Here is a 22,890-nt window from a genome sequence, read left to right as displayed (position 1 = left end):
AAGCAGTTTGCTAATGAAGTGTAGGCAGACGACTACTTGGCTTTCTTATGATACAGTATACTGAAACCATCTGCAGTCTCTGGGCTGGCCTACCGAACAATGTGCACAATAAAACAAGAACTATCCACGGAGTCTTGGTCTACCACACACTGCTAATTGCTCTCTTGTTCCTGCATGTTAACATATACTGTGTGGAGTATTTGCACTATGTTCTAACCTCCCTTGTGCGGTTCAGCCGGCTGCCTCAGTGCCCACAGCGCTCTCTTTAAGGCTGGGCCTCTGTTTGTTTTAATGGAAAGCAGACCCATCAATGAAAAATTTGCTACGTAAGGTTTTTCAGCCCTTTAGTATTTCTTTCTATTTATTTCTCCTTCACTGCAGCTCTGCTCTCCACTCAAATGTGTTTTTACTCTCCAACTTACTATCAAGTATTCTTCTTGTTAATGTCAGAAAAGACTACAAGAACTTTTCTTTTTCACAGACCTGCACCCTGAAGAGCAAATTACATGTTTGGACACCCACTTACAGACCACCTATAGGCTCAAGTGTCTCTTTCAGCCATGCTGTGCAGGAATGATGGTGAATGCATGTATGTTAGCTCGCCCATTGGGACATTTTAAGGCTTTTGAGGTTTGGTGAAAAAGTGTTGGACATATTTTTTAACAAAAGCCTGTAATTTTATTGGTGGTACTATTGCGCCATGGACTGAGTAAAACAATGGTGCTCTTCCTACATGTTGCTTTTCTGTAATACAAGCATGTTGTTCATTTCAGATGAAGCCCAGAGGATGAAAATAACATTTGAGACGAGAGATTAGCAAACCAAAATTGAGGTCCTTGGGGCAGCAGATACAGAACACGTGCATCTATACATAAGAACCAAATTGCTGTGAGCTTATTTACTCTGCAACTTACTCCTGTCTCTGTTGAAATGTGTGTTTTTACCTACAAGAGGCAGGAATTTAAGGATAGAAATGGCTCATGGGTGTAGAAACACAACACATATTTTACCACAATGTCTTGCTGGCAGTTTTTTGCTCTTACAGAGGTGGGCTTTAATCAAGAGAGAGATGACAAAGAGTAGAGTAGTGAACTAGGGAGGGGGACCAAGGAAGGGTTTTGGGTTGGAATCAAACTCAGGGTGCTTCTGGGACTTTAGCCACTGTACATTGGGCCCATTCCACCACATAGCTATACAGACACCCATTTCTGGCAGCTCTAAGGCTATTTAAAAGGCTGGACTGGCTGTGACTCTGTGGTGGTCTGCCATCTTTTGGTTGGAGGTTTGTTCCCAGTTCCCACAGTCGCATGGTGAAGTGTCTTTGGGCAAGACACTGAGTCTGTGGTGTAAATCTGTTGAAGTCTGTGAAAAGGGAAATACTTTAAAGTCTGAACAGAGGTGAAGTTCACTGAATGGTTTGATTATTGAATTGTTCTAAGACATAAATTCTCTAAAACGCAGGAGAGTGCCTTCACCCCAGAAAGAGCACTTCTGTCTTCAGTTTAACCCTTCTGACTGACACTTTCCATCTTCCACATACTTTAAATAGTATTATCCTCTCTGAGGGCTAGCTCTGAGGTTTGTCCTTAAAACCTCTGGCCTTGAAGAAGGAATGTCTGGCACGTACTCCATTGACCCAATAAACAGTATTTTTTTTGTTTTGTTATACAGCGATCTCTGTATGACATTAAGGTAATTGACATATCTGGTTTCGGATCACTTTATCCTTGTTTGTGCATCTCCCGATCCTTTACAAACCACTGTCTCTTTGAGTTTTCTATCAGCCCCACATGCACTACATGCTGTCCTCATCCTGCCTCCCCCAGCTTTCCCCCGCTGAAACTCTCTTTAGTGGGTCCTGTTAAGAGGTTCAACAGTACTACTCAGTTTCTAAGGAAAGTGAACATTTAGGCAAGGAGAGTTCAAGGACCTCTATGCACCTTGTTCAAATAAACCTGCCCTCAGTTATGGGGATGTATGAGTGTCTAATGGACAATGAAGAAACGAGAAAGTAGGCCCCCACCTGCTCGAGGTTATATAATATCAAAAAAAGGGAACCAGAGAAGGATGTTTGACTTGTATAATCTTGTTGTTTCTGACTTTCCATTTAGCCTGGTGTGAATTATATTCATGTTGATACTGCCGAGTAATGAATAGCACTTCTGAGAAAAAGAACCTCTTCTCTCTGATATCTGAGAAAGTCATGAGTTCTAAATTACATGATTACTTTTGTTTTTCACAAGAGAGTTCTTTGGACCAGGAAGTTTAGTTTGAGTTTCCAAACAAAAGAAACAGAAGAAAAAAGACAGAAGGATAACATGTTTGCGTTCTAATATTGTTTTGAAGATGCACTCATTCCTTTAATATGCAAGACAGGATGTCTTTTAGATAAGACTTGAGGTTGAATGCCAGATTTGTGAGTGTTTTAAGAGGTTTGAATTCTTGCGAATGACGAGATTGCAAAAAAATTAGTTTCGCTGATTATAGACAATTGATGCCAGGTATTTTTTGATGAGACAGCTCAATTTACAAAGAGAAAATATGTAAGAGGAAGTAGAAAGTGTTTTATCACAGTTTGTTTTTTGGAGTCTCCTGGATTAAAAGACACACAAACATCATATCCTGCTTATATGTCAGCAGAATTTCTCAGGAAGCACCAGGAGGTGGTTTATTCAGGTTTCTGGTTTACAGGTGGGCAGCAGGTAAGATGAACAAGAATGCAGTGCAGTGTTTTGTAATCCCTGTCTCTTATTTCTTCCATCTGTATGAGTTCATCTCTAGATAATTGATCTTTAAGAAGCAGCTTATTTCACAACCATCAGGATGTAATGGAATTATGTCAACTCTACGAATTACCTGGAGAGGCAAACACACTTCTCTTATATTGTTCTCTTGGAAGAACAAAATATCAACCAAAACATCCCGACTAGATAAAAATACCACCATAGAAAATGCTCTGCAATGGAAAAAAAAATACAAAAAATTGAGTGTCCTGGCTAACTTCTTGTTAAATATATCATTATGATCAAAATATTCACCCGACAAGCGCAGTAAAAGATTATATTTCAGGCTAAAATTAGACTTGAACTGCATTTCATTTGTCTATGAAATCTGTCATTGGGGTCAGAAAATGTTCCAGTTAAGGTTCTTATTTTAAAAAAATACATTAAAACATCCAAGCCTTAATTTTGGATTGAAACACCTTAAAACTTATATTTATTTCGGTACTTGTCCACTGAATGTAGCTCATAACAAATATAATGAACTATTTTGACTAGCAATAAGATGAAACACAACAATCAACCAAAAGACCTTTAGGCATTAATATAGAAGTGAGTCAAATATTTTATTTTACAACCATAGCCACCTTTGCTAGAATCTCTGCAGGACTTCAAATTAGGATGGCAGATGCACGATGGCCCAGACTTCCTGGTAAACATGTATTTTTCCTAAGTTGCAAAGCCCAAACTGGCTGAGGCCTGGTGGGAAGAAAATGTGTCTGAGGGTTCAGTTTTCTGGCATTCCTTCAGAGTGGTTGTGTTCTTGTTAAAATCTGAGATGTTTCAGGTGGAAATTAAGCTCATGATGGAATAAAATCTCAAATATTTGGGTCACAGCACAATGAGCTGTCTGAAGGGTGAGTATGGAGATACAACAGTTAAACCTGATGAGCTTTACTTTGACCAGTCTGCCCCTTTTTTTCTTCTCCCCAACATGTCCTTTCACTACGCTAAGTGTTTGAATACCTTATTTGCTCGTTAACTTTTAATGTGATTGAGCTCTAAATGAAAGCTATGAGAAGTTATCCACAGCTGGAACCCTTTAATGGTTTAATCCATGAAAACAGATCAACCGAGACATTTGTAATGGTCTGTTTTTAATAGGGCATAATATGCGTGAGAGTGGAGGTGCTTTTTTATCCAGCTTCAAGGCACTACATTATAGCTTGTGAAAATAGGATCATGCACCTTAGTGTAAATATTAGGGCTGGGACAAGGTGCTATTCTCGTGGTTAGATTCTATTACGATTTTTGGGAGCCGATTTATTGTAATTGTGAATTCTTCGCTATTTAAGATTTTGGGGATTTTTATTTTGCTTTTTAAAACCAGACCATGTGAAAAAGTCAAATGATGATGATAATGTCTACAGACTATATCAGGAGCCATGTTTTCCTATAAAATGCACATCACATGAGACATAGAGAAACATTTCACCCTCTGCTGGAGAAAAATGGTAACTTTTTTTTCCAATCCAGTTAATAAAGACTGAAATGAAGAATTTGAATTTGAGAAAACTTTTTTTTTTTGGGACAAAGAATCCTGATTTTGATATTGTCAAACAAAAAATCCTGTTATATCGATTTAAGATTGTTTTCTCCCACCCCTAGTAAATATAAAAAAATGTGACATATAAACTATTTACTGTAATTATATCCAAAAAATATCTTAGAGCAGTTTGTTTGGAAAACCATTTAACCTCATATGACCCCTGACCCCCAAATGAGAGTAGCCAGCGGTAAACACAAAGTATAACCAGTGCTTTGTCTGACAGTTTCTTGACACTAACACATTTCAGATCATTTGACCATCTTACCTCCTGCTTTTCAAATGTTAACTCCAGGTCATTTTAAAATTTCTAACGTTGAATGATGACAAATTTTCTTTCCTAGCTTGTTCTTTCCTAGCTTGTTTTGTCATGTTTGGACTTCTGTAATGCTCTTTAAAGGGAATACTCAGGCTTTCTCTCATTGCCTTCAAACGGTCCGAGATGCTGCCCCATATATCCATGGTTTGAAAATATCACTTCACAGAACTTGGATCTTAGCCTGTTTAGATTGGATCCTTCCTTCCTTCTTCCTAAAAGTTCTGTTTCTTACTCTAAATGCCTGACATGATCAGGCACTCCAAACTCCCATGAGTCCATTGGGTTCTCTCAGTGAGGACTACTGGTCATCAAACTGTATGACTGAGGACTCTAAAACTCTTGAATGATCTAGCCTAGTACTGAGTATTTCTCTTCTTTTAAATGTCTTTTTAAAAAGGCTTTTATTTCAGTGATTCTTTCAAACATTGGTAAGATGACTCTCTGATTACAAGCCAGAGTAACCTGCTTTGACTTTAGAGCAACTCTTCATTAATTCCTATAGCAGCTCCTGATCCAGACCAAAACAAACTCTACTTATGTCCCTCCTTGTGACCAATAAAGTTGCCTTGATGATGATGACAGCCCATAATAATAACTTAATGGCTGTAGACAGAGTACACCATAAAAATGATGCATCGCCAACATTTATTATTACAAAACAAAATGATAAATATCTATCAGAATCTGGCAACCCAAACACTTTATGTCTGCTTTTATGACTGAGTAAAGTATTATTGCTTGGTGCCTGACTGGAAGGTGTTGTCTGAATTTTGCCAGGAAGTGTTTTGTTTTTGAGGGATCGTAATGCCTGTAAAAACATTTTTTTGTTTTAAGTTTGTTTTTTTCTTCCATCTCCGACGACACGCGCTGTTACAGTTGGCGCGTGTCCTTATACCCACGATGATGCATATCTAGATTACAACTCGTACCAAAACATAATTAGAGGTGATGATCAGCCTCTTACTCGTGTGACAGAGCTCTGATTTACAGTATTTGTAAGTTCTCCTCCTGACATCAGCCTGCTCGTCAGAGTGCGCACGATGCGCGCTCCGTGCCAAGAACACAGCCTACCTCTGGGAGGAGGAGGAGGGGGGATGCGGGGTAGCTGAGGAGGGCTAGTTTTTTTTTTTTTTTTTTTTTCCTCTGGTCCTGGTCCTGAGGGGTCTCATTCTCTATATAAGGCGCTGTGAGCTGCACTGGAGTCACACAGCTCCTATGTGCTTCAGGAACTCTGCCAATACGCAGCAGTCCGGTGCTCTCACAGGGAATAACACGGCTCTCCTGAGCGCAAAGGAACTGCTCCGAAATATTCAGGCAGCTGGACACTGACTTGGAAGGATAGAGGTGAGCAAGATGAAACATTACACCTGTGTACTTGTTGTGTAGTTTTACATACTGTTGTGTTGTTGAAGCAGGTGGTTTCACTGAATTTTTGATATTTTAAACCACCCTGCTAAAGACATTGAACCATGTGTCTGACCGGATCCACAGACTATACACTTAAGATTTTGTTTGAATGACATTTCTTTAGTGAGCTCACTTTATTCTCGTTTCATTGATTTACTCCTCCAGCTAAGAAATACTCTGTGGACACCAATAAATTTGATATTTCAGTTTTGGGCTGCTGGCCATACCAGTGTGAAAGAGGCTTTTGGCAAGGCACTGCCATCCTCTGAAAGTCTGCAGCCTCATAGAGGAAATGTCTGTGAAAGCAGCAGCAGCTTGATATAGAAAAGGAAAAGCTCAGGATACAATTTAAGATTTTTGTGTGCCAGTCTGTTAAAAAGACTTCATCATAAAAACAACAGGTTTTTTTAGTCAAGAGGCAAGGTTGGGTATTAATCAGACACTTTTTTGTTGTGACATGAGTTGTGTTTACAGTCAGTCTCATGGTAAGGTGGATCTGAGGTCAGACCCTCTTCACATCAGACACCACATGCAGGCAGGCCTCAGCTCCCACACACAAGATATGGATGCGAATGTGTGTGTGTGTTTCTTCTGCTCTGTCTGTCACTCCAGTATAAAATTCATGACAGCCATGAGAAGGGCAGAGAGAAAGAAGCTGGTGGAGGTTTAGTGTGAAAAGGGGGCATGGGGGGGAGCAGAAGAAGAAGAGAAGAAGGAGGAGGAGGGTGTGGTGCCCAGAGTTGGCACAGTGTATTGACACAGAGCTGGTGCCAGACCTCAGCCGCCTTTTTCAGCAAGAGTGAATGGGATTCAAGGATGAGGGCAACCAAGCGAGTTAGGGCTTGGTTTATTTTCTCTTTGTAGTCTAATCATACAAAACAACAGCTCCTCTTTTTTTTCATGGTAGTCTGTGACTTTGAAGTTTTGGGTTCATCTCTAATCCTGGACATCATCCCTGTTTTTGTTGCTGTCCAGACGGAGGTCAGATGCAGGGTCAGCTAAAAATCTTTGCCCCTGGTTATGTCAGGAATGCTGTCTTTTGTTCAAAGACGGTTCATCAGGGTGAAAGCCTGTCAGGTCTGCCTCCTCCGTGTCCCACCCTGCTGTTCGGTTTGGTCAGAAAATATTCAGACAGACAAAGGAAGCAGGTTTAAACACAGAGTTATGACTTACAACGAGGCTTGAATTTCTTCGCATAACAGGTATTATTAGTGAGGCTGTTTTTTTTGTGTGTCAATGGGAAAATAACAGAAGGCTTTCAAAATAGGTCAATGGGTTATTAAAAGTTGCACAATAAGGTTGGCATTGCAGGGACACTCATGGTGTGACAGTGAGATGTCGCTTTGTTTCACAAGATAATGGGAACACCATGATGAAGCCAGCTCTTTAACGCTCTGTGTGGTGCAATCACCTGTGATTCATCACTACATCTGCAGGAAAAGAGAAAAACAAACATCCATGATTTGAGCAGTGACATTGTGAATAAACTCTGATGTCGTTTTTAAGTTAGTGTATGCTTAAGAATGGAGCACTGTAATTCTACTGATTTCCTTATTGTGTGCATTCACATCAAAACATTGCAAAACCAAAATATTCCTGTGTCCTTGTCTAAAAAGGAAGTTTACTCCGCATCTTATGAGACTCTGTGCTTAATGTTTCTATGAGCATATAACAGTGTGCATTCTACTAAAACAGTCAGAAAAAAAGGTTAATGAAGTAATGAAGTATGTCTACACCCTTATTTTGCAATCAGTGCTCTGCTTCGTTGACTCATCCAGAGGGTAAAGACTGATGAAGTATTTCCTCCTCGCAGGTTGTGTCTAAGACTCTTAAAGATCTGTTCCCTGCTGTCATCTGAAAGTCCAGCCTCACTCGCTGAGCTGTCAGGATGATGTGTGCTGCCATGACCGGGCTGTCTGTCCTCTCCGTCTCCCTCCTGCTGGCGTGTGTCAGAGACTCTGCCTCCCTCTTCCTGCCGGACTCCAAGGAGCTCAGGCAGCTGCTGAGTCGCTATGAAGAGGAAGCGAGCCAGAACAGTAACAGCAACATGACTGGCAAACGTACCAGGCGAGCCATCCGCTGGTCAGACCGCGAGGAGATCCTTCAGCTGCACAATAAGCTGAGGGGCGGTGTCTACCCCACCTCATCAAACATGGAGCACATGGTAAGATGTTGTACTACCCCAGAGAGGTCTTCCACAATATTTTTTTCTTTTTTCTTTTTACTCAAAATGGTTAAAACAAAAATGATGGTACAAAACACTCAGAAACCATCAAAATTTAGCATATTTTTTATTTTTGTTAACGCAGGTAAAAATAGCGGAGCACAGTCTGTGGGTAAATGTGTTAAAATGAGTTGGCTGAGTGTGGCTCAATTACAACTTCATCTCTAACTTCAAGATCAAACTGGGCCACACTGCAAGATGCCATCAGTCTTCTGTGCTTGTTAACATTAGGTTGGTGGAGCATACTGACATTATGTCAGCAGTCATTGGTGGGTGACGACTTAGACACAACTTATGTCCACGATACTAGGCCTGCAATAAAATAAAGTGTGTGAAAATAGTAATAAGTTCTGCTCACAGTATTTGATGGAGCGTAAACTGATGGTCATGGAGAAATCTCACTCTTACTTATGTGGTGGGTTAGGATTACAGAGTGGAGTGCTTGGAGAAGCTGTAAGCAAATTATTTGGTAGAAGACCTGGCCAGATATTGAAAATGTAGAGTTAGTAATACTATATTTGACAGAAGCAGTATACAAGTTGAACACAATGTTGCACAAAATTAAACCACTAATGATTTTTGAGGCAGAAGATAAGAACTTAGCAACAAGCAATATTATCTGTGCCCCACCACATCAAACACCACACTGCAAAAACTGAATTCTTATGAAGTGTTTTTGTCTGATTTTCAGGAGAAAATGTTTTTCAGACTGAATATGAGCCATGTTCACCAGACCTGTTCAGAAAAATGTCTTGTTTCAAGTTATTTAAAGACAAAAAATGAGGTCTGAATTGCTTGTAACAAGTAAAAAGCAAATTTTCCAGCAAATTTTTCGTGCTCAATTCAAAGCTCATTTTTGTCAGGAAATAACTTGAAACAAGACATTTTCTGAGCTGAGCAGTTGATTGTGGCTCATAATGAGTGTTCTAAGACAATTTTACTTAAAATAAGACAAAAAAAACTTGATAAGATTTCTTTTTTTTTTTTTTTTGCAGTGCATCATGCAGTCACTTACATTACCGCAATACTCCTCTGCAAATGTCTCCCCTGACTGAGATTCAAAAGCATGCCTTACTTTTTTACTTTTATGTTTTTATAGTTTGTTTTGATGCTCACAGTAAAGCTTAAAGTATCAAATGAAACACTGTCAGGATTATTTCAGTGATGTAGACACTTAGGATAACAACATGAGTCCGTCACTGGTAAAAAAAAAAAAAAAAGAAAAACAATAAAAAAAAAGCTTTTGGTGGACTGACTGACTTGCCTGTAATTCCCCCAAAGGATTACATTGCAGTTGCACCAGCTGTGACATGGGCGCTGGCCTGAGCAACCTACTGGGGCATTTCCAAACCACTTTGAACCTGCTACTCATTTACACACTTTAACATGTAAAATGAAAAGAAAGAAAAAAAATATCTGCTTTGAGTTGAATGCATCAGCTTCACAGAAGTTTAATGTAAGCCTTGTAAAAGTGGTGTTCCTGTAATAAAACAACCTTTTCTCTTCGCTGGAAACATCCAGTAATGCTGGTGAGTGATTGCCAGCCTGCTGTGCTGCTCTTTTACGGGGAGGTTAATAATGCTGAGTCTGTGCTACCTGCAGCACAGCTTTGAACAGAGAGGACAGGAGAGTGAGGGAGGGCTGGGTCAGGGGAGGACGCAGAGAATGAGGCAAGAGAACAGGAAATTTGGAGATGATGTGGCACATCAATGAGCAAAGTTGAAGAGGAATTATTGTTGAGACACACAGAGGGTTATTGGAAAGCCTGAGGTTCATGAAGTTGAGAGAAGCAGTGGTGGCCTGTGTGTGCGGTTATAACCAGGGGGAAAGTGTCTGAAGATTTACTCAGCCAGTGCTCTCTCTCAAATTCCAGCCAACAGGCAGAGTATGTGTGTGTGTTTGTGTTACTGTGTTAGTCTATGGTTACAGTGGTGTCTGTGTGTACATGTTTTAGTGACCACCAAAAGGCTGGAAATTTACTGAGGAGATTGGCCATGCTGTAGAACATAACGTCCTCTACTTCACAGCGCCCCCTCTTTAAGGCTGGAGTCAAGTGTCTGCTTTCCATCCTTCTCTCAGCCACTGTAAAGAAACCCATTCTGGAAATGTAGATAATTCAGCTGTGATTGCTAAAGATTTGTAGTGGACCAGAGTCAGGCACCAGCTGCTCCTCTCAAATGTCAAAGTCTCAGGTTCATGTTGAACTTGTCCATGTCTCAGTTTCAGCTCATTGGGAAGGAAGTAAGGAAGTGCAGGAGTAGCGAGGTGTCTGCAGCAGACACTGATGTTCACAGCATTTCTTATTCTAGATTAAATGCAGAGAGTGATTGTTTTTCTCTTACTCCACTTGGCATCAAAGTGAAAACAATCCTTATGGGATCTTGTTCTAATTTCTCTGAACAGGTTTGGGATGATGAGTTGGAGAGGACTGCCACTCTTTGGGCAGAGGAGTGTCACTGGGACCATGGACCTCAAGACCTGCTTGCGTCAATCGGACAAAACCTGGCTGTGCACTGGGGAAGGTGAGATGCTATAACACACAGTTGGGTCAGTATGTTCAAGGCTGTCATATCTGAAGCTTTGACAAAGGTAAACATCTACAGATGGAGAAAAAAGTTTAGATTGTTGCTCATATTGGGTGATTTTTCACTGTGTGAGTGAAATATAGAGGTTAATGTTGTGAACTGGAGTTTTTTTGTCTGAGTACACACAAGGGGGCTTTGTGTGCGACCATTTTCTGCTATCACTGCAGGTGTCTTTCCAGGAATCTGCTCTCATCCTCACAGCCCCTTTCCTCTCCCCATATTCTCTTCTTTTCTTCCTTTGCCAGAAAAACCCTAATGTGGAATCCTTTCCCCCCACCCCCTCTCTTCTCCACTTGTAGGCTCAGCACTTTTCAATACCTTAAAAAGGGATGTTTATAACATGAGCTACAGCTGATTTGTTAGGCAATGGAGCCATGTTTATGTTTGCTTTGACCCTTTTTTTTAAGCCTGATTTGATTTCCCCTGTTTTGGAGGGGAACAGACTGCTGGTCTGTGAGCCAGGTCAAACTCAGACTCATCATTTGAGGCCTGCAGGGAGGAGGAGGAGGAGGGAGCAGGGTGGTTCATGCAGTGTTTCTTAAGTCTAGCCAAGCACCTGGCAGCTCCCTAAGATATTTCCCTTTTGCCCGTAGAACCTGGATGGCCTCTGACTGAGCCTACTGTTTGTCTGTCTTTCGTTGTGTGTATCCTTCAGGTACCGCTCTCCTGCCTTCCATGTCCAAGCCTGGTATGATGAGGTGAAAGACTATACCTACCCTTACCCCCACGAGTGCAACCCCTGGTGTCCTGAGCGCTGCTCAGGGCCCATGTGTACCCATTACACCCAGGTGAGATGTGCAGAAAAGAAGATGGGAGGAGAAGTGAAGGTTAAAGAGTTCAAGGGAAATTTTTTAAAACATACGAAAAGTAGGTTAAATAGGAACTTCACACATTTTATGGTTCAGTGTCTGCTTGCAATCAAGGAGTAACACATGTGTGAAAAGATGAGGTCACACTAGTCAGTGTTGTCTGGAGCTGCTGAAGACTGAAGGGTGTAGAAGTTTCAAAGGGAACTTTATAGCATTACTATACTTAATTAGACTCTTTTTTATCAACATTAAAATTTTAATTATTTTTTTCATTTTATTTCATTATCCAGGCTTTTTATACCTTTAGAGAGGATAGAACAGTGGATAGGGCAGAAAACAGGGCGAGAGTGGGGAATGACATGCAGGAAACAGGCCACAGACTCCACCTCATGAGGCGGGACCGAGACCTCCCGCACCCCAACATCTCAGACTTTTTACACTTCACCCTCCTTATGACTTGTTTGAAATATTTTCTTCAAAACTCACCGCTAAAATCTGTTTATTATCAGGTCATGTGCCTTCTTTTTATCTGTGATGTGTAATGTATGTGGCTTGACAGGTGCACAGCAATATCAGAATACACGTGTTGTGCAACCTGTTTGACATTTCAAAGAATTTATGGGCAGAGGTGTTGAAGAACCAAGAGGTTAAATGACAGAAATGGCTAAAGTAACTTGTAGGCTGAGAAAAAAAGGTGGATGCAACATTGAATGAAAGAAATACAAAAAAAAAAAAGATCAAGGAGAAGAATTAAAAGGGGGATGAGACGCTGATGAAATCAACACAGGAGTGGGTGAGCTGGCCTCCTCTTACAGCAGACCTTACTTAGTGGCTGCAGGGATGAGTTCACAGAAACATCTAGAGTGCTCCCCCTGCCTTCTCCCTGCAACCTGATCATGGCCATGTGGTAGTCATTTACAGCCACGGCAGACACCCCTAGCTGCTTGACCTGGATTCTTCTGAAGATGCTGCAGAGAGGAGACGTTGCCAACTCAGCATCACCTCCTCGTCTGTGTCTTTCATATTGCTTGAATGTGTTGATGTATCACCATCTGGCCAGTCTGAGCAGTCCTACCCAGTAACTAGGTGTAAGGAGAAACACTGGACCCTCTGATGCACAGTGAACCAGCAGCACTAAGGGCTCATCAGCATGTGTGCTGACTCACCGCTTCCAGTGGCCTCTAACTGCACCGAGGAAAAAGATGAACATTCCTGAGAATGGAGAGAGAGCACATGTTTCAGAGTTAGGGAGGAAAGTGAGGAGGAGTTATGGAACATGCTGTGTTGTATTTGCCATCAAATGGCACATCATTCATCTGTAACACCACAGCAGAGGCTTTCCGTTTAATAAGGCGTTTTATTTCACCTTGGACAGCTTTGGCCCTAAACTGACTTCTGTTTTGTTAGAATTAAGATATAAAAAAATGACACTTTTCCACGTTTTCTAACTGGATGATGACTGTGTCTTGAATGGAAAGTGGGTTAAGACATGCACTGTGTTGCACTTGACTGGGATACACGTGGCACTCTTTGAAGCCTCAGTGGCCTCAATGATCTACCACTGCAGTCACATTTTCTGGAATGATTAAGTGAGAAAAGTGAGGCAGGAAAAGCCAGCAAAATAGTTCACCCTGCTATGTATTCTTTGTGCTAACTTTAGCCCCTCTCTTATTTCCCTTCCTCTTTACAGCTGGTCTGGGCAACCACAAACCGAGTGGGCTGTGCCGTGCACACATGTCCGAGGATGGACGTGTGGGGAGAAATATGGGAGAACGCCATTTACCTTGTGTGCAATTATTCCCCAAAGTAAGATCAACATTCCTCCATGTTCCACTGTTCATCAACACTTCGTCTCTCTTGACTCTGGTTTACATTCTTCCCCTTTCAAAGCTGACAAGTGCCATAGCGTGTTCCTCTTATAACTCTAATACAGATATGGAGCACTAGTTATCATGGATGTTTGACATAATGGGGCCATCTAAACTCCTCCAGAGGTCAAAATTACGAAGCCCTGAGAAAAAAAAGAAAAAAAAACATGAAATAGCGTTTGTTTTTCTAAAGGATGTGACTCCCTGGAGACAAAAACAGCTTTTCTAAGGAAGTGGGTCTGATGGCTTTGAGGAGTGTTGACCACAGACAAAGAGGAGGTTATTTAAAAGTCACAAGCCCAGGGAGTCCTAACCTATGATTCATTTCTATGTTAGTCAACCGCTCCACTGTTTATTCTACAGAGGTAATTGGATTGGTGAGGCCCCCTATCAACATGGTCGCCCTTGTTCCCAGTGCCCCCCCAGCTATGGAGGAGGCTGCAGAAATAACCTGTGCTACAAAGGTGAGCATGATAGTTTGTACTTGAAGATATAGAACAATAAGTCTTCTTGATTCCAGCCTGACTCCATTTGTTTTACTGTCTCTCCATCCAGACTCTGAGCGCTCTGAGACAGAGGACATGAACGAGGTTGAGAAGCCTCAGGTCCCACTACCGCCTCGCACCACTGCCAAACCTGCCCCCAAACCGAAACCATCTCCTCCAAAGAAACCTGCGCCCAAACCTTCCACTCCTAAACCAAGCACACCCAGAGTGCCATCGTCAAGGACTCCCAGCAGCACCTTTCTTGGTAGCTACAGAATCAGACATAAGACATCAAAAACATTCAACTTTGATGCTTTGTACATTTCTTTATGTTTTTTTTTGTCTCATTCCTGCAGCCCAGAACATTAAGTGTGAGACAAGACTGCGAGATAAGTGCAGAGGTGCAACCTGCAACAGGTGATATTACCATTCCTGACCTCTATTATGCATCCTCTCAAATGTAAACTCGGTGTAATTTACAACTTCTTTCTCTGCAGATACAAGTGTCCTGCTAATTGTTTGAATAAGAAAGGGAGAGTTTGGGGAACCCTCTTTTATGATGTGGTGAGTTTCACACTGAACAACTTGAACCCTTTAGCAACCTTTACACAAATAGCCTTTTTATCAATGTTCACTTCTTACTGTTTCAGCAATCAAGTATTTGCAGAGCTGCTATTCATTTTGGTGTCATCAACAACAACGGAGGAGTGGTGGACGTCACAAGGATGGAGAAGTTCCCGTTTTTTGTTAAAGCCACAAAGAATGGCATCGAGTCCCTCAGGTATGCTTTAACTCACCCAAACACAGTGAAATGGGTTTTTCTTGTAACCATGTGTTTTCCTGATTTCTGAATACTGTGACATCTTTTACAGTAAATATAAACCAGGCAACGCTTTCGTTGTGGCCAAAGTGGAAGGTAAATCAAGTGTATATCTTTTAAAAAAGGCTTTATTGTAGTTAAAGCTTTAAAGTTGTTATTGTACAAATATTATCAGTCAGTTTATACAAAGGAGGTAAAATAACATGTTTTTCTTTTTCTTTGTGATAGAAATGACTGCAGACTGTTACACCACAGTGGCTGAAATCTGTCCTTACAAAAAGCCCAACACACACTGCCCAAGGTTTGTTGAAGCATGATATAGTTAGCTTACTAATGTTTAACTGGAACATTTTGCATAGTGCCCCCACTCTTCCATATAGGGATGGGTACCGAATTAGATACTTTTATAGGTACCGACTGAATTCTGTCAAAAGTACCAGGTACCAATTCACATAAAATTGAAAGTTACCATGTTCAGGTACCTAAACACAAGCTTGTGACTGTGAGGAACTGGAAGAGTAGGCGATTTTCCATTCTTGACAGGAACACAGCATTGCAAGGTTATATAGTGAAGAATCAATATGTCAAATTAAAGAAATTTGAGATTTTATTATTATTGAATTTTATTAAATTGATATTTTTTACCACATGAACACAAAAGAGTACCAAAAATTGGTACTGTTGAGTACTGATACCGATTGTCAGGTACCAGGCATCGGTACCGTACTGTTTCAATTTTAAAAGATACCTATCCCTACTGCCATATAACATTTATTTGGTATAGTAAACTATTTCAAGCTTTGTATACAGTCAAGTACTTATGTACAATGGAAAAAGATGAAGGGTGAAAATTTAAACTAATTTTCACTTTGTTCTCCAGGATCCTCTGTCCAGACAACTGTAAATCTCAACCATCTTACTGGTCACCTGTGATTGGAAACAACATATACGCAGATGTAAGTAATTCACCATCCTGAATGTGTGTATGGGAGAATTGAAACTTGAGGTACCAAGAAATGTATTTATACTCTTTGGGTCTGACTGGAGAGCAGGGATTTGTTGGTTTGCTTCATGTTTATGTTAGACAGTCTTCTTAGTGTGATGCATGGTAGCTATGGTAAGTCATTGAATCACAGTGGAATATGGCCAATGGAGCCAAGAGTGATGATGAGGTAACCCAGAGGCTGTTAAAGATGTTCCACCCCGTGTTGGACCAAACCACTCATCGTGTTACCCAAGAGTTAGCTCAGACTAAGTGCTGGAGACTCAGAGAAGACCTAAAAGGCCTGGTGTCATGAAAAGTGGTTTACGTCATTGCTACAAAGTTGATGTTGTAAAGTCAACATAAAGTGCACCCCAGACTAAATGAAGCGAATTGTTTAAGGGTTGTAAGTTTGGTAAAGTTTCAGGAGGTGGATGTTGTCTTTAAACTGACCTTAGATGACGTCCAGCTGGACACAGTTCCCAGAGATCTTAAACTTTAAAGCCTCACATCAGTGCCAGGAAAGGGAAGGATGATGGCTCATAGTAAATTTCCCCAAGTGTTTTGCAATCAAAGCTACCAAATACAGAGGCCGGGTGCTGGTAACAAATGAGATATAAACCATGTGGTTAGAAATGTTGGAGGGGTGAATTGCACTGTGGGATTTGTGTTTTGACTAGAAATGAATGAGTCTGCTCCAGGCTGCTGATAAGAGCTTGTGGTCTGCTGTGTTGGCTAAGATTCTGAAACCACTCTAATATATGCGATAGAGTGAGTGAGCGAATGTGTTTGTCAATACCTGCAGTGAATTTTTAACAGTATTTGTTGATAAATCTTTAACTATAACACTGCATACTGACAGGCCTGTTTACCATCTTGTTGAAGCCTTTGTTTTCCACACTTTGTCCCCACAGAGCTCCAGTATTTGTAAAGCAGCCATCCATGCAGGAGTAATCAAACCAGACGGCGGCTATGTAGATGTTCTGCCACTGGACAAGAGAAAGAGCTACACTGGAGTTCTGAAAAATGGCATCCAGTCCGAGAGGTACAAACTCCACTTTGTTTTTTCTTTCACTGTAATTATAACTCCCAGCTTATAAAGGCTTCACAATAGCAAAGAAAACAGCGCAAAGATAGCTGGAACAGGCAACATATCAAAAACTTGTTGGTTAACATAATAACATCTGAGATTGTCTGAATTCCTGAAATTTATATTTTTAGGTTTGGCTCCAAGCAGTTGAACTTTGAGAGCATTTAAGAAAAGCTTTGTCTTTAAATGAGAATATCCATAAATGTTTGGACATGTTATGTGGCTGACTCCATTAAAAAGCAACCATTTGTTGTGAAACCCTAAAGTCCCCCTAGGTGGAAAGAATGCTCTGATATTAAATTTTGAGAAATTGTTGGATTTTTTAGGGTGTTAAATGCTGTAAGTACAATAACACTAAGAACATGTCCACACAGGGCAAAACATTCTGTCAAATCTGCACTCTGAATATGAAGTGCATGTTGAGAAACAACAACTGCAAACTGCTAAAGTCTCACAGGTGTCAGAGAGTGATGGGGTTCCTGAATAACAACAGAAAAATCTGACTCAACATTTCACAGTGTTTAGAAAAAAACACCTCAAGTCTGCACATGATCTTCAGGGCGTGAAGAGAGGTCTAATTAGGCAGGATTAAGAACACCTGGGCTGTTTTTATGTTGGGGTTTTTAGAGAAATTGATCTTCCAAAACACACCAAGTAGCCTTTTTTGAGACTTTGTGCTCTCATAAGCAGGATTTTTGTGTTCTTTATTTTGGTTAGTTGCCCATATCATAGTGAACTAGAAAAGCACTCAGAGAGCGCAGACCTCCATCAAGTATATTGTGATTGTGACGCAACACTTAAGTCCTACTTTAATGTTATACTCCCTTTCAGCAGACTGGCTGCTACAATTTGGTGTTAGTTGCAAGTTTGTATGAGAATTTGTTTCATGGCAGTGTTGAAAATTATGATGACCCATGATCTTAGTATCCACAATATTGGCAGGATCTGGATCATACTTCTATATCTGTCAGAAATGATCGTGACCTTGTGTTGTATTGTTTTGCAAAGCAATCTGACCATTCATCGTAGAGTTGTATACACATATGGTGAAACCGTCCCTATCTCACAATTATAAAGAATCCTTTAAAAGATTCCAGGATCTAGATGGTGATCTGGATCATCAATCACTTTTTCCTTATCTCATTTTAAACATTTCCTGAAAATTTCATCCAGGTCTGTTCATCAGTTTATGAAAAATGTTGTTCACAGACAAACAAATTGACGGACAGACAGACACATTCTCCCCAAAAACATAACCCCCTTGGTGAAGGAAATCAGGAATCTCAAAGCCAATTGTAGATGACTCTCAAGCAGCAGCAGTGTTGTACCCTGAAATGCAGGACACAGTGGTGAGGTGAGGGTGAGGGTGAGGGAAGCCGCCTGCATGTTGGTCTTACCATCATTCATCGGTACTTTTCCAACGTCCACATTACTTGAAGTGTAAACAAGCTTTCATGTCTTTTAAACTAAATTATGAAGAGTATCTTAAATCTAACTTTTTACTAATTCATTTATATTTTTTAACTTATCAGTGTATTTATTTCATGCTGCCATGTAAACTGTATGAGGGCAGATTCAACATGCTAATCTTACAGTCAAGTAGTCTACATGAATGTATGAAAGGTTAAGCCACCATAACCAAATGTAAGAAAGTGGAAGACAAGCGCCAACCTCTGTTCTAAGAATATGAAGCCTATGTGGAAGTGCTAAAAACTGCAGTTCCCTAAGAGTTCATGTGAGGCTGGCTGCAGAAACACCAGAAACCAAGTACAAACCCAGCCAAAAAAGACAATTTTAACAGAAAACTAAACATATTTAAAGCCTGGTTAAAAATGGCTTGGGTTTGTATACCTTATTTCTCTATCCACATACACTGTAAATGATGTAAAATATATTTTTAAAAGGTGGTATGCTCAGAGTAATAAAACTTACAAGTTTTGCCCATGTAAGGGCATGACTTACTTGACTTGTCTGCTCACGAGGAGGCCAAAGGTCTTCCTCTTTAATCAATTTCAGCATTTCCAATATGTCCCTGTAACGATAGACTTCAAAACTCTGTATTAGAAATAAATAGATGACGTCTACATACTATAGAGTCTATGTAGCGAACACAGCATTTATGTGCTGTTAATAAATATTTTTTATTTCATTACCATATGTCTCTATTTGAGACTTGCCATTTCATTATTAGATTTACAACTTCTTGGAAAGTACAGCCATGAATAACTCAAAGAGCAGGGGGCAAATAAAAACAGCATGAAAACCAAGTTGAGAGAGGTCTTCATGTCGACTTTTCAGTAGCACTGTGAGATCTGTAAAGAATGGAAGTAAAATCTTTAAGTTAGTATAGTTACGTAAGTCGTGAAGGAACCTCACTGGTAAAATACTTAATGAAACACCTCGACTTAGTCACTTAAAGAGGGATTTGTTTTGTTTGTGTTTTTTCATGTGCAGTTAAAATAAATGTATCATCAGGACTTTACTCAGCTCAGGATTAAATATTTGCCCATATGGTGTGTGGTGGGAAGAAAACTTCAGATATGATGGAAAAGAAAACATTATCACTTTTAATAAAATCAGATGAGTAAATTTGACAGGGGAATCTTAAATGTGGCCAACAAAGGTGCTGACAATCACTGTAGCAAATCTGTATTTATGATCCTGGTAATACCGCATTTAGTGGGTTCCCTACATGCACTCCATGTTTCTCACATCACTCTCACGTCTGTGGCCAGCTGCACTGGACCCAGCTCAGGCTAGGAAGCCCTTGTGGCCGTTTCTGTTGGCATGTGGTGCTTTAAGACTAATGGTGCGGTTCAGTGTGCGGATGGGCCACACATGGGATCTTTGCTTACTTTAACCCAGGCATTTCAATTGAGCGTGCAAAGTGCTGAATGGTCAGAATACTGCAAGTCTGACTTCTATGAAATCCAATGCAGAGCTGTGAAGGCCTCACTCAGGGCAGTGGGACAGGAGGTCAATAAAGAGAGCTGGGAGTCCGAGTAAGGTGCCAGTATCATGGCAGGGTGGGCAGTGTGGCCTGCTGGGAAGTAATCTCAGGGTATAAGATTACTTAAGGGTGGAAATGATGCCAAGCTCTGAGTCACTCTGCTGCCTTTTCAAACAGTTATCTGCAATATGAGAAGAACTGCACAGACCTCTCGTGATTATTGATCATGGCTGAGCTTCACCTCTCTCCACTAATGAACTCCATACAGCCTTAAAAATGAACATGTGGCTACTGGAAAAGGTCTGAACAAGAAATATGGCAACCATGAGTCATACAGTCAACGTGCTGTCTGGTTGAATGCGATGACTTCTCTCTATTGATTACTCAAGCAGCTGGAAGAGCCTGGCAATTTCTGAAATGTTGTTTTTATTTGATGGACTCCTGTAACTGACCCTGTCAGATCAGCGGTCACACCTAACACTGTGTCTAAACTTGCATTTGCACTTTTGGCACTTTTGCGTGTTTAAATAACTTTGAGCTTGTCATGGGGGTAACTATTAATTTCTTAGCTGCTACTTTTAACCTTTTAAATACATAATGGTTGCATCTTTGACAGTACAAACCAAATGTAACATGTTTTCTATATTTTCTGTTTGTAGCAAGAGCAACACAGAGGGAGGATCGTTCCGAGTTTTTACTGTCAGGGTGTGAGGCTCACATCGGACGTCTGATGACCAACAGAGTCAACCCAGCTGCTCCTGACAGGCAGGAAGTGCCCACAGGTTGGATACCATGGCTGTTCATCGGTCTCTGTGTCTGTGCCCTAAGCGGACAACACAGAATCTCCGCTGGCTGTCAAACACTTTGCACCTCTCCTTCTTGTTCATAACCAGAGGCCAATCAGTAAAAGTTGATTGAAACTTCCATGGACCTTTATTCTGTCAGAGTATCTCACTCCACATATGGATAATTCTTTTCCACAGTCTGTGAATACAGGATGTTTTTATATATTTTATGATGCATTACACAGCTGGTGCTGCACAGTTAAACATATTCTATAGAAAGTATTGTGTTTACATTGATTTGAAATTTAATTGGTTGTCATACACAGGAATGTATACTGATCACACTGTATTTAATCATTGTGTACAGAATATTTTTTTGCTACCATTTATTTACATATTATGTTGACTCTAAGTTTTATTCCTGCCCTGTCTTTGTCCACCTAGATAGTCCATACATTTTGCGGTTAAAGAGATTTATGTGGAAGCAGCAGGCACTGCTGTTAACAGATATTGTGTCCTTCAGTTCCAGACTCTTGGAGGTAATGCAGAGGTGATTCATCGCAAAATTTACAATGTAGTAAAAAATATATGTTGTAAATAGGTTCCCAGAAAGGTGGCAATATCGATGAGCTTTAGAATAACAAAATCAGACAGTAGATGTGTTTGATAATACAGTTATTTTGTCATCCTATATTTATTATTGCTTAGCGCCTTCCTCATTCTCTCATTTCTGTGTTTTCTCTTAGATTAACAAAATGAAATTTGTAGGCTCCCCACCAAGACAGATGAATGTGACATGTTTCAAAGGTCCCTCTTATGTCTGTGTGAATTGTTAACAATTCTCATCATGAGACTGCAATCCATGTCATTGTTCACTATGTGGTGAATGCAGGGTGTACCCTCCTGTAATGTGGTACACTGAATTAAACGAACTATTACCATTTGAACATTGCTCTTAATAAGTTGTCTAAAGCATCTTGTCTGTGTCATTGAAACACAGGGCTATTCTTAGTGCCATTGGAATTTGTCATATTTGAATAAGTTTCTTAGCAAAGAAAAAAACATCTCAATGAATTTTCTTCCTGTGTCCTACTTCAACTTTATCTTTTTACTCTACCTCAGTCCTGTCGCTATGCTCGCCATTTAGGCCGTCACTGAGTGGGTATTTTTAAGGCAGATATTACAGGTTTTTAAAGTTGTGGGAAATGTAAATACTGTTTTTAGAACAACTTTTTATGCAGTAAAACATGATCAAAATGTTATAATAGTAATTGATTTTTTTATACAAATGTTGGTGGGTTCTATAATTTTTGCACATTTGGAAATAAAGAATGATTTAAAAACCGCAGTGGACATGTTTTTTGTTTGAGCTATTCATGTGCATCTTTTTGTGTAATTTGGCACATTTTGATTAATATTTGCTCTATATAGTCATAGCTAGTTAGAGGGAAATGCTCTGTCATGTAAAGCACAGCTTACAAGTGTTTCACTTAAACTGATACAAGGTTCTGATTTTATGCACTGTTAAAAGTAAGTGTCCTTTTTGAATTGTCCTCTGAAGGCACAGGTATGAAGCATCAGCTCCAAAGTGCATCTATTAAGCACTTCAAACCCAGTGCAATGATGAGTGCCAATTCCAAGAAAAAAAGCAGCATATAATCTGTAATCAGGCTGAAATCTGTATCATGCATTACGAATGGACTTTAGACCCAGGCCACCCAGGATTCACCATTATCTTTGGAAAAATATCTCTAACCATGTCCATAACCTTGCTCTGCTCTTAGTGGACAAATGCCTGCAGAGTTAAGTGGAACACAAATTGAAGCAATCAGTTTTACACAATGACCACATACATAATCTGCCAACATGGCTTTAACTAAAGTGGGAATGATGTCAGGGGTAAGAAGAGACTCCACAGACTCAGCTGAAATTTTAAGACCTGATAACTGCCCATTGTACATTACAGACTGAAGTTTTAATTTATATTAGCCATTGTATGTAAGAAGGTCTGTGAGTTATAAAAACATTACACATACCACCAAGAATGGTCTCATTTTACCTAAAACCCACGATTTACAAAAGGAGAGACATTAAAAGAGTAAAGGACAATGGCAGAACAGACAGAAAAGATTTGATCAACCCGTTATAAATCTTCAAATCTCCGAGGCTTTTATCAGAGGAACATGTTCAGTTTCAGTTAAGCCCTGTTGGCCCGAGCTCTGACCACCTGACTGATAAAC

At 40.3% G+C, this 22,890-nt stretch overlaps 1 protein-coding gene across 1 annotated transcript; it reads left to right on the top strand.

Moving 5' to 3' along the window:
• The first annotated feature begins 5,854 nt into the window (after positions 1-5,854).
• On the top strand, positions 5,855-21,992 carry crispld2 (cysteine-rich secretory protein LCCL domain containing 2). Its single transcript, XM_074666441.1, has 15 exons — positions 5,855-5,989; positions 7,866-8,216; positions 10,680-10,798; positions 11,517-11,649; positions 13,361-13,476; positions 13,902-14,002; positions 14,094-14,288; positions 14,380-14,440; positions 14,521-14,587; positions 14,674-14,804; positions 14,896-14,939; positions 15,072-15,144; positions 15,724-15,799; positions 16,740-16,870; positions 20,525-21,992. Exons 2-15 carry the CDS (start codon positions 7,941-7,943, stop codon positions 20,574-20,576), a joined length of 1,575 nt encoding a protein of 524 aa, XP_074522542.1. The 5' UTR covers positions 5,855-5,989; positions 7,866-7,940; the 3' UTR covers positions 20,577-21,992.
• The last annotated feature ends 898 nt before the right edge of the window (positions 21,993-22,890 follow it).

The sequence above is a fragment of the Halichoeres trimaculatus genome, unplaced genomic scaffold (genome assembly GCF_033239565.1).
Source record: "Halichoeres trimaculatus isolate MK-OKI-2021-1 unplaced genomic scaffold, fHalTri1.1 fHalTri1_scaffold_3, whole genome shotgun sequence".
NCBI lineage: Eukaryota > Metazoa > Chordata > Actinopteri > Labriformes > Labridae > Halichoeres > Halichoeres trimaculatus.
Note: the sequence above shows the minus strand (reverse complement) of the source record. Positions and strands in the feature narration are given on the sequence as shown.

Coding starts and splice junctions, on each gene's coding strand:
- crispld2 (XM_074666441.1), top strand. CDS start 7,941: ATGATGTGTGCTGCCATGACCGGGCTGTCTGTCCTCTCCGTCTCCCTC. Junction 14,441..14,520: donor AGAGGTGCAACCTGCAACAG/GTGATATTACCA, acceptor CTTTCTCTGCAG/ATACAAGTGTCCTGCTAATT. Junction 14,940..15,071: donor CGTTGTGGCCAAAGTGGAAG/GTAAATCAAGTG, acceptor TCTTTGTGATAG/AAATGACTGCAGACTGTTAC.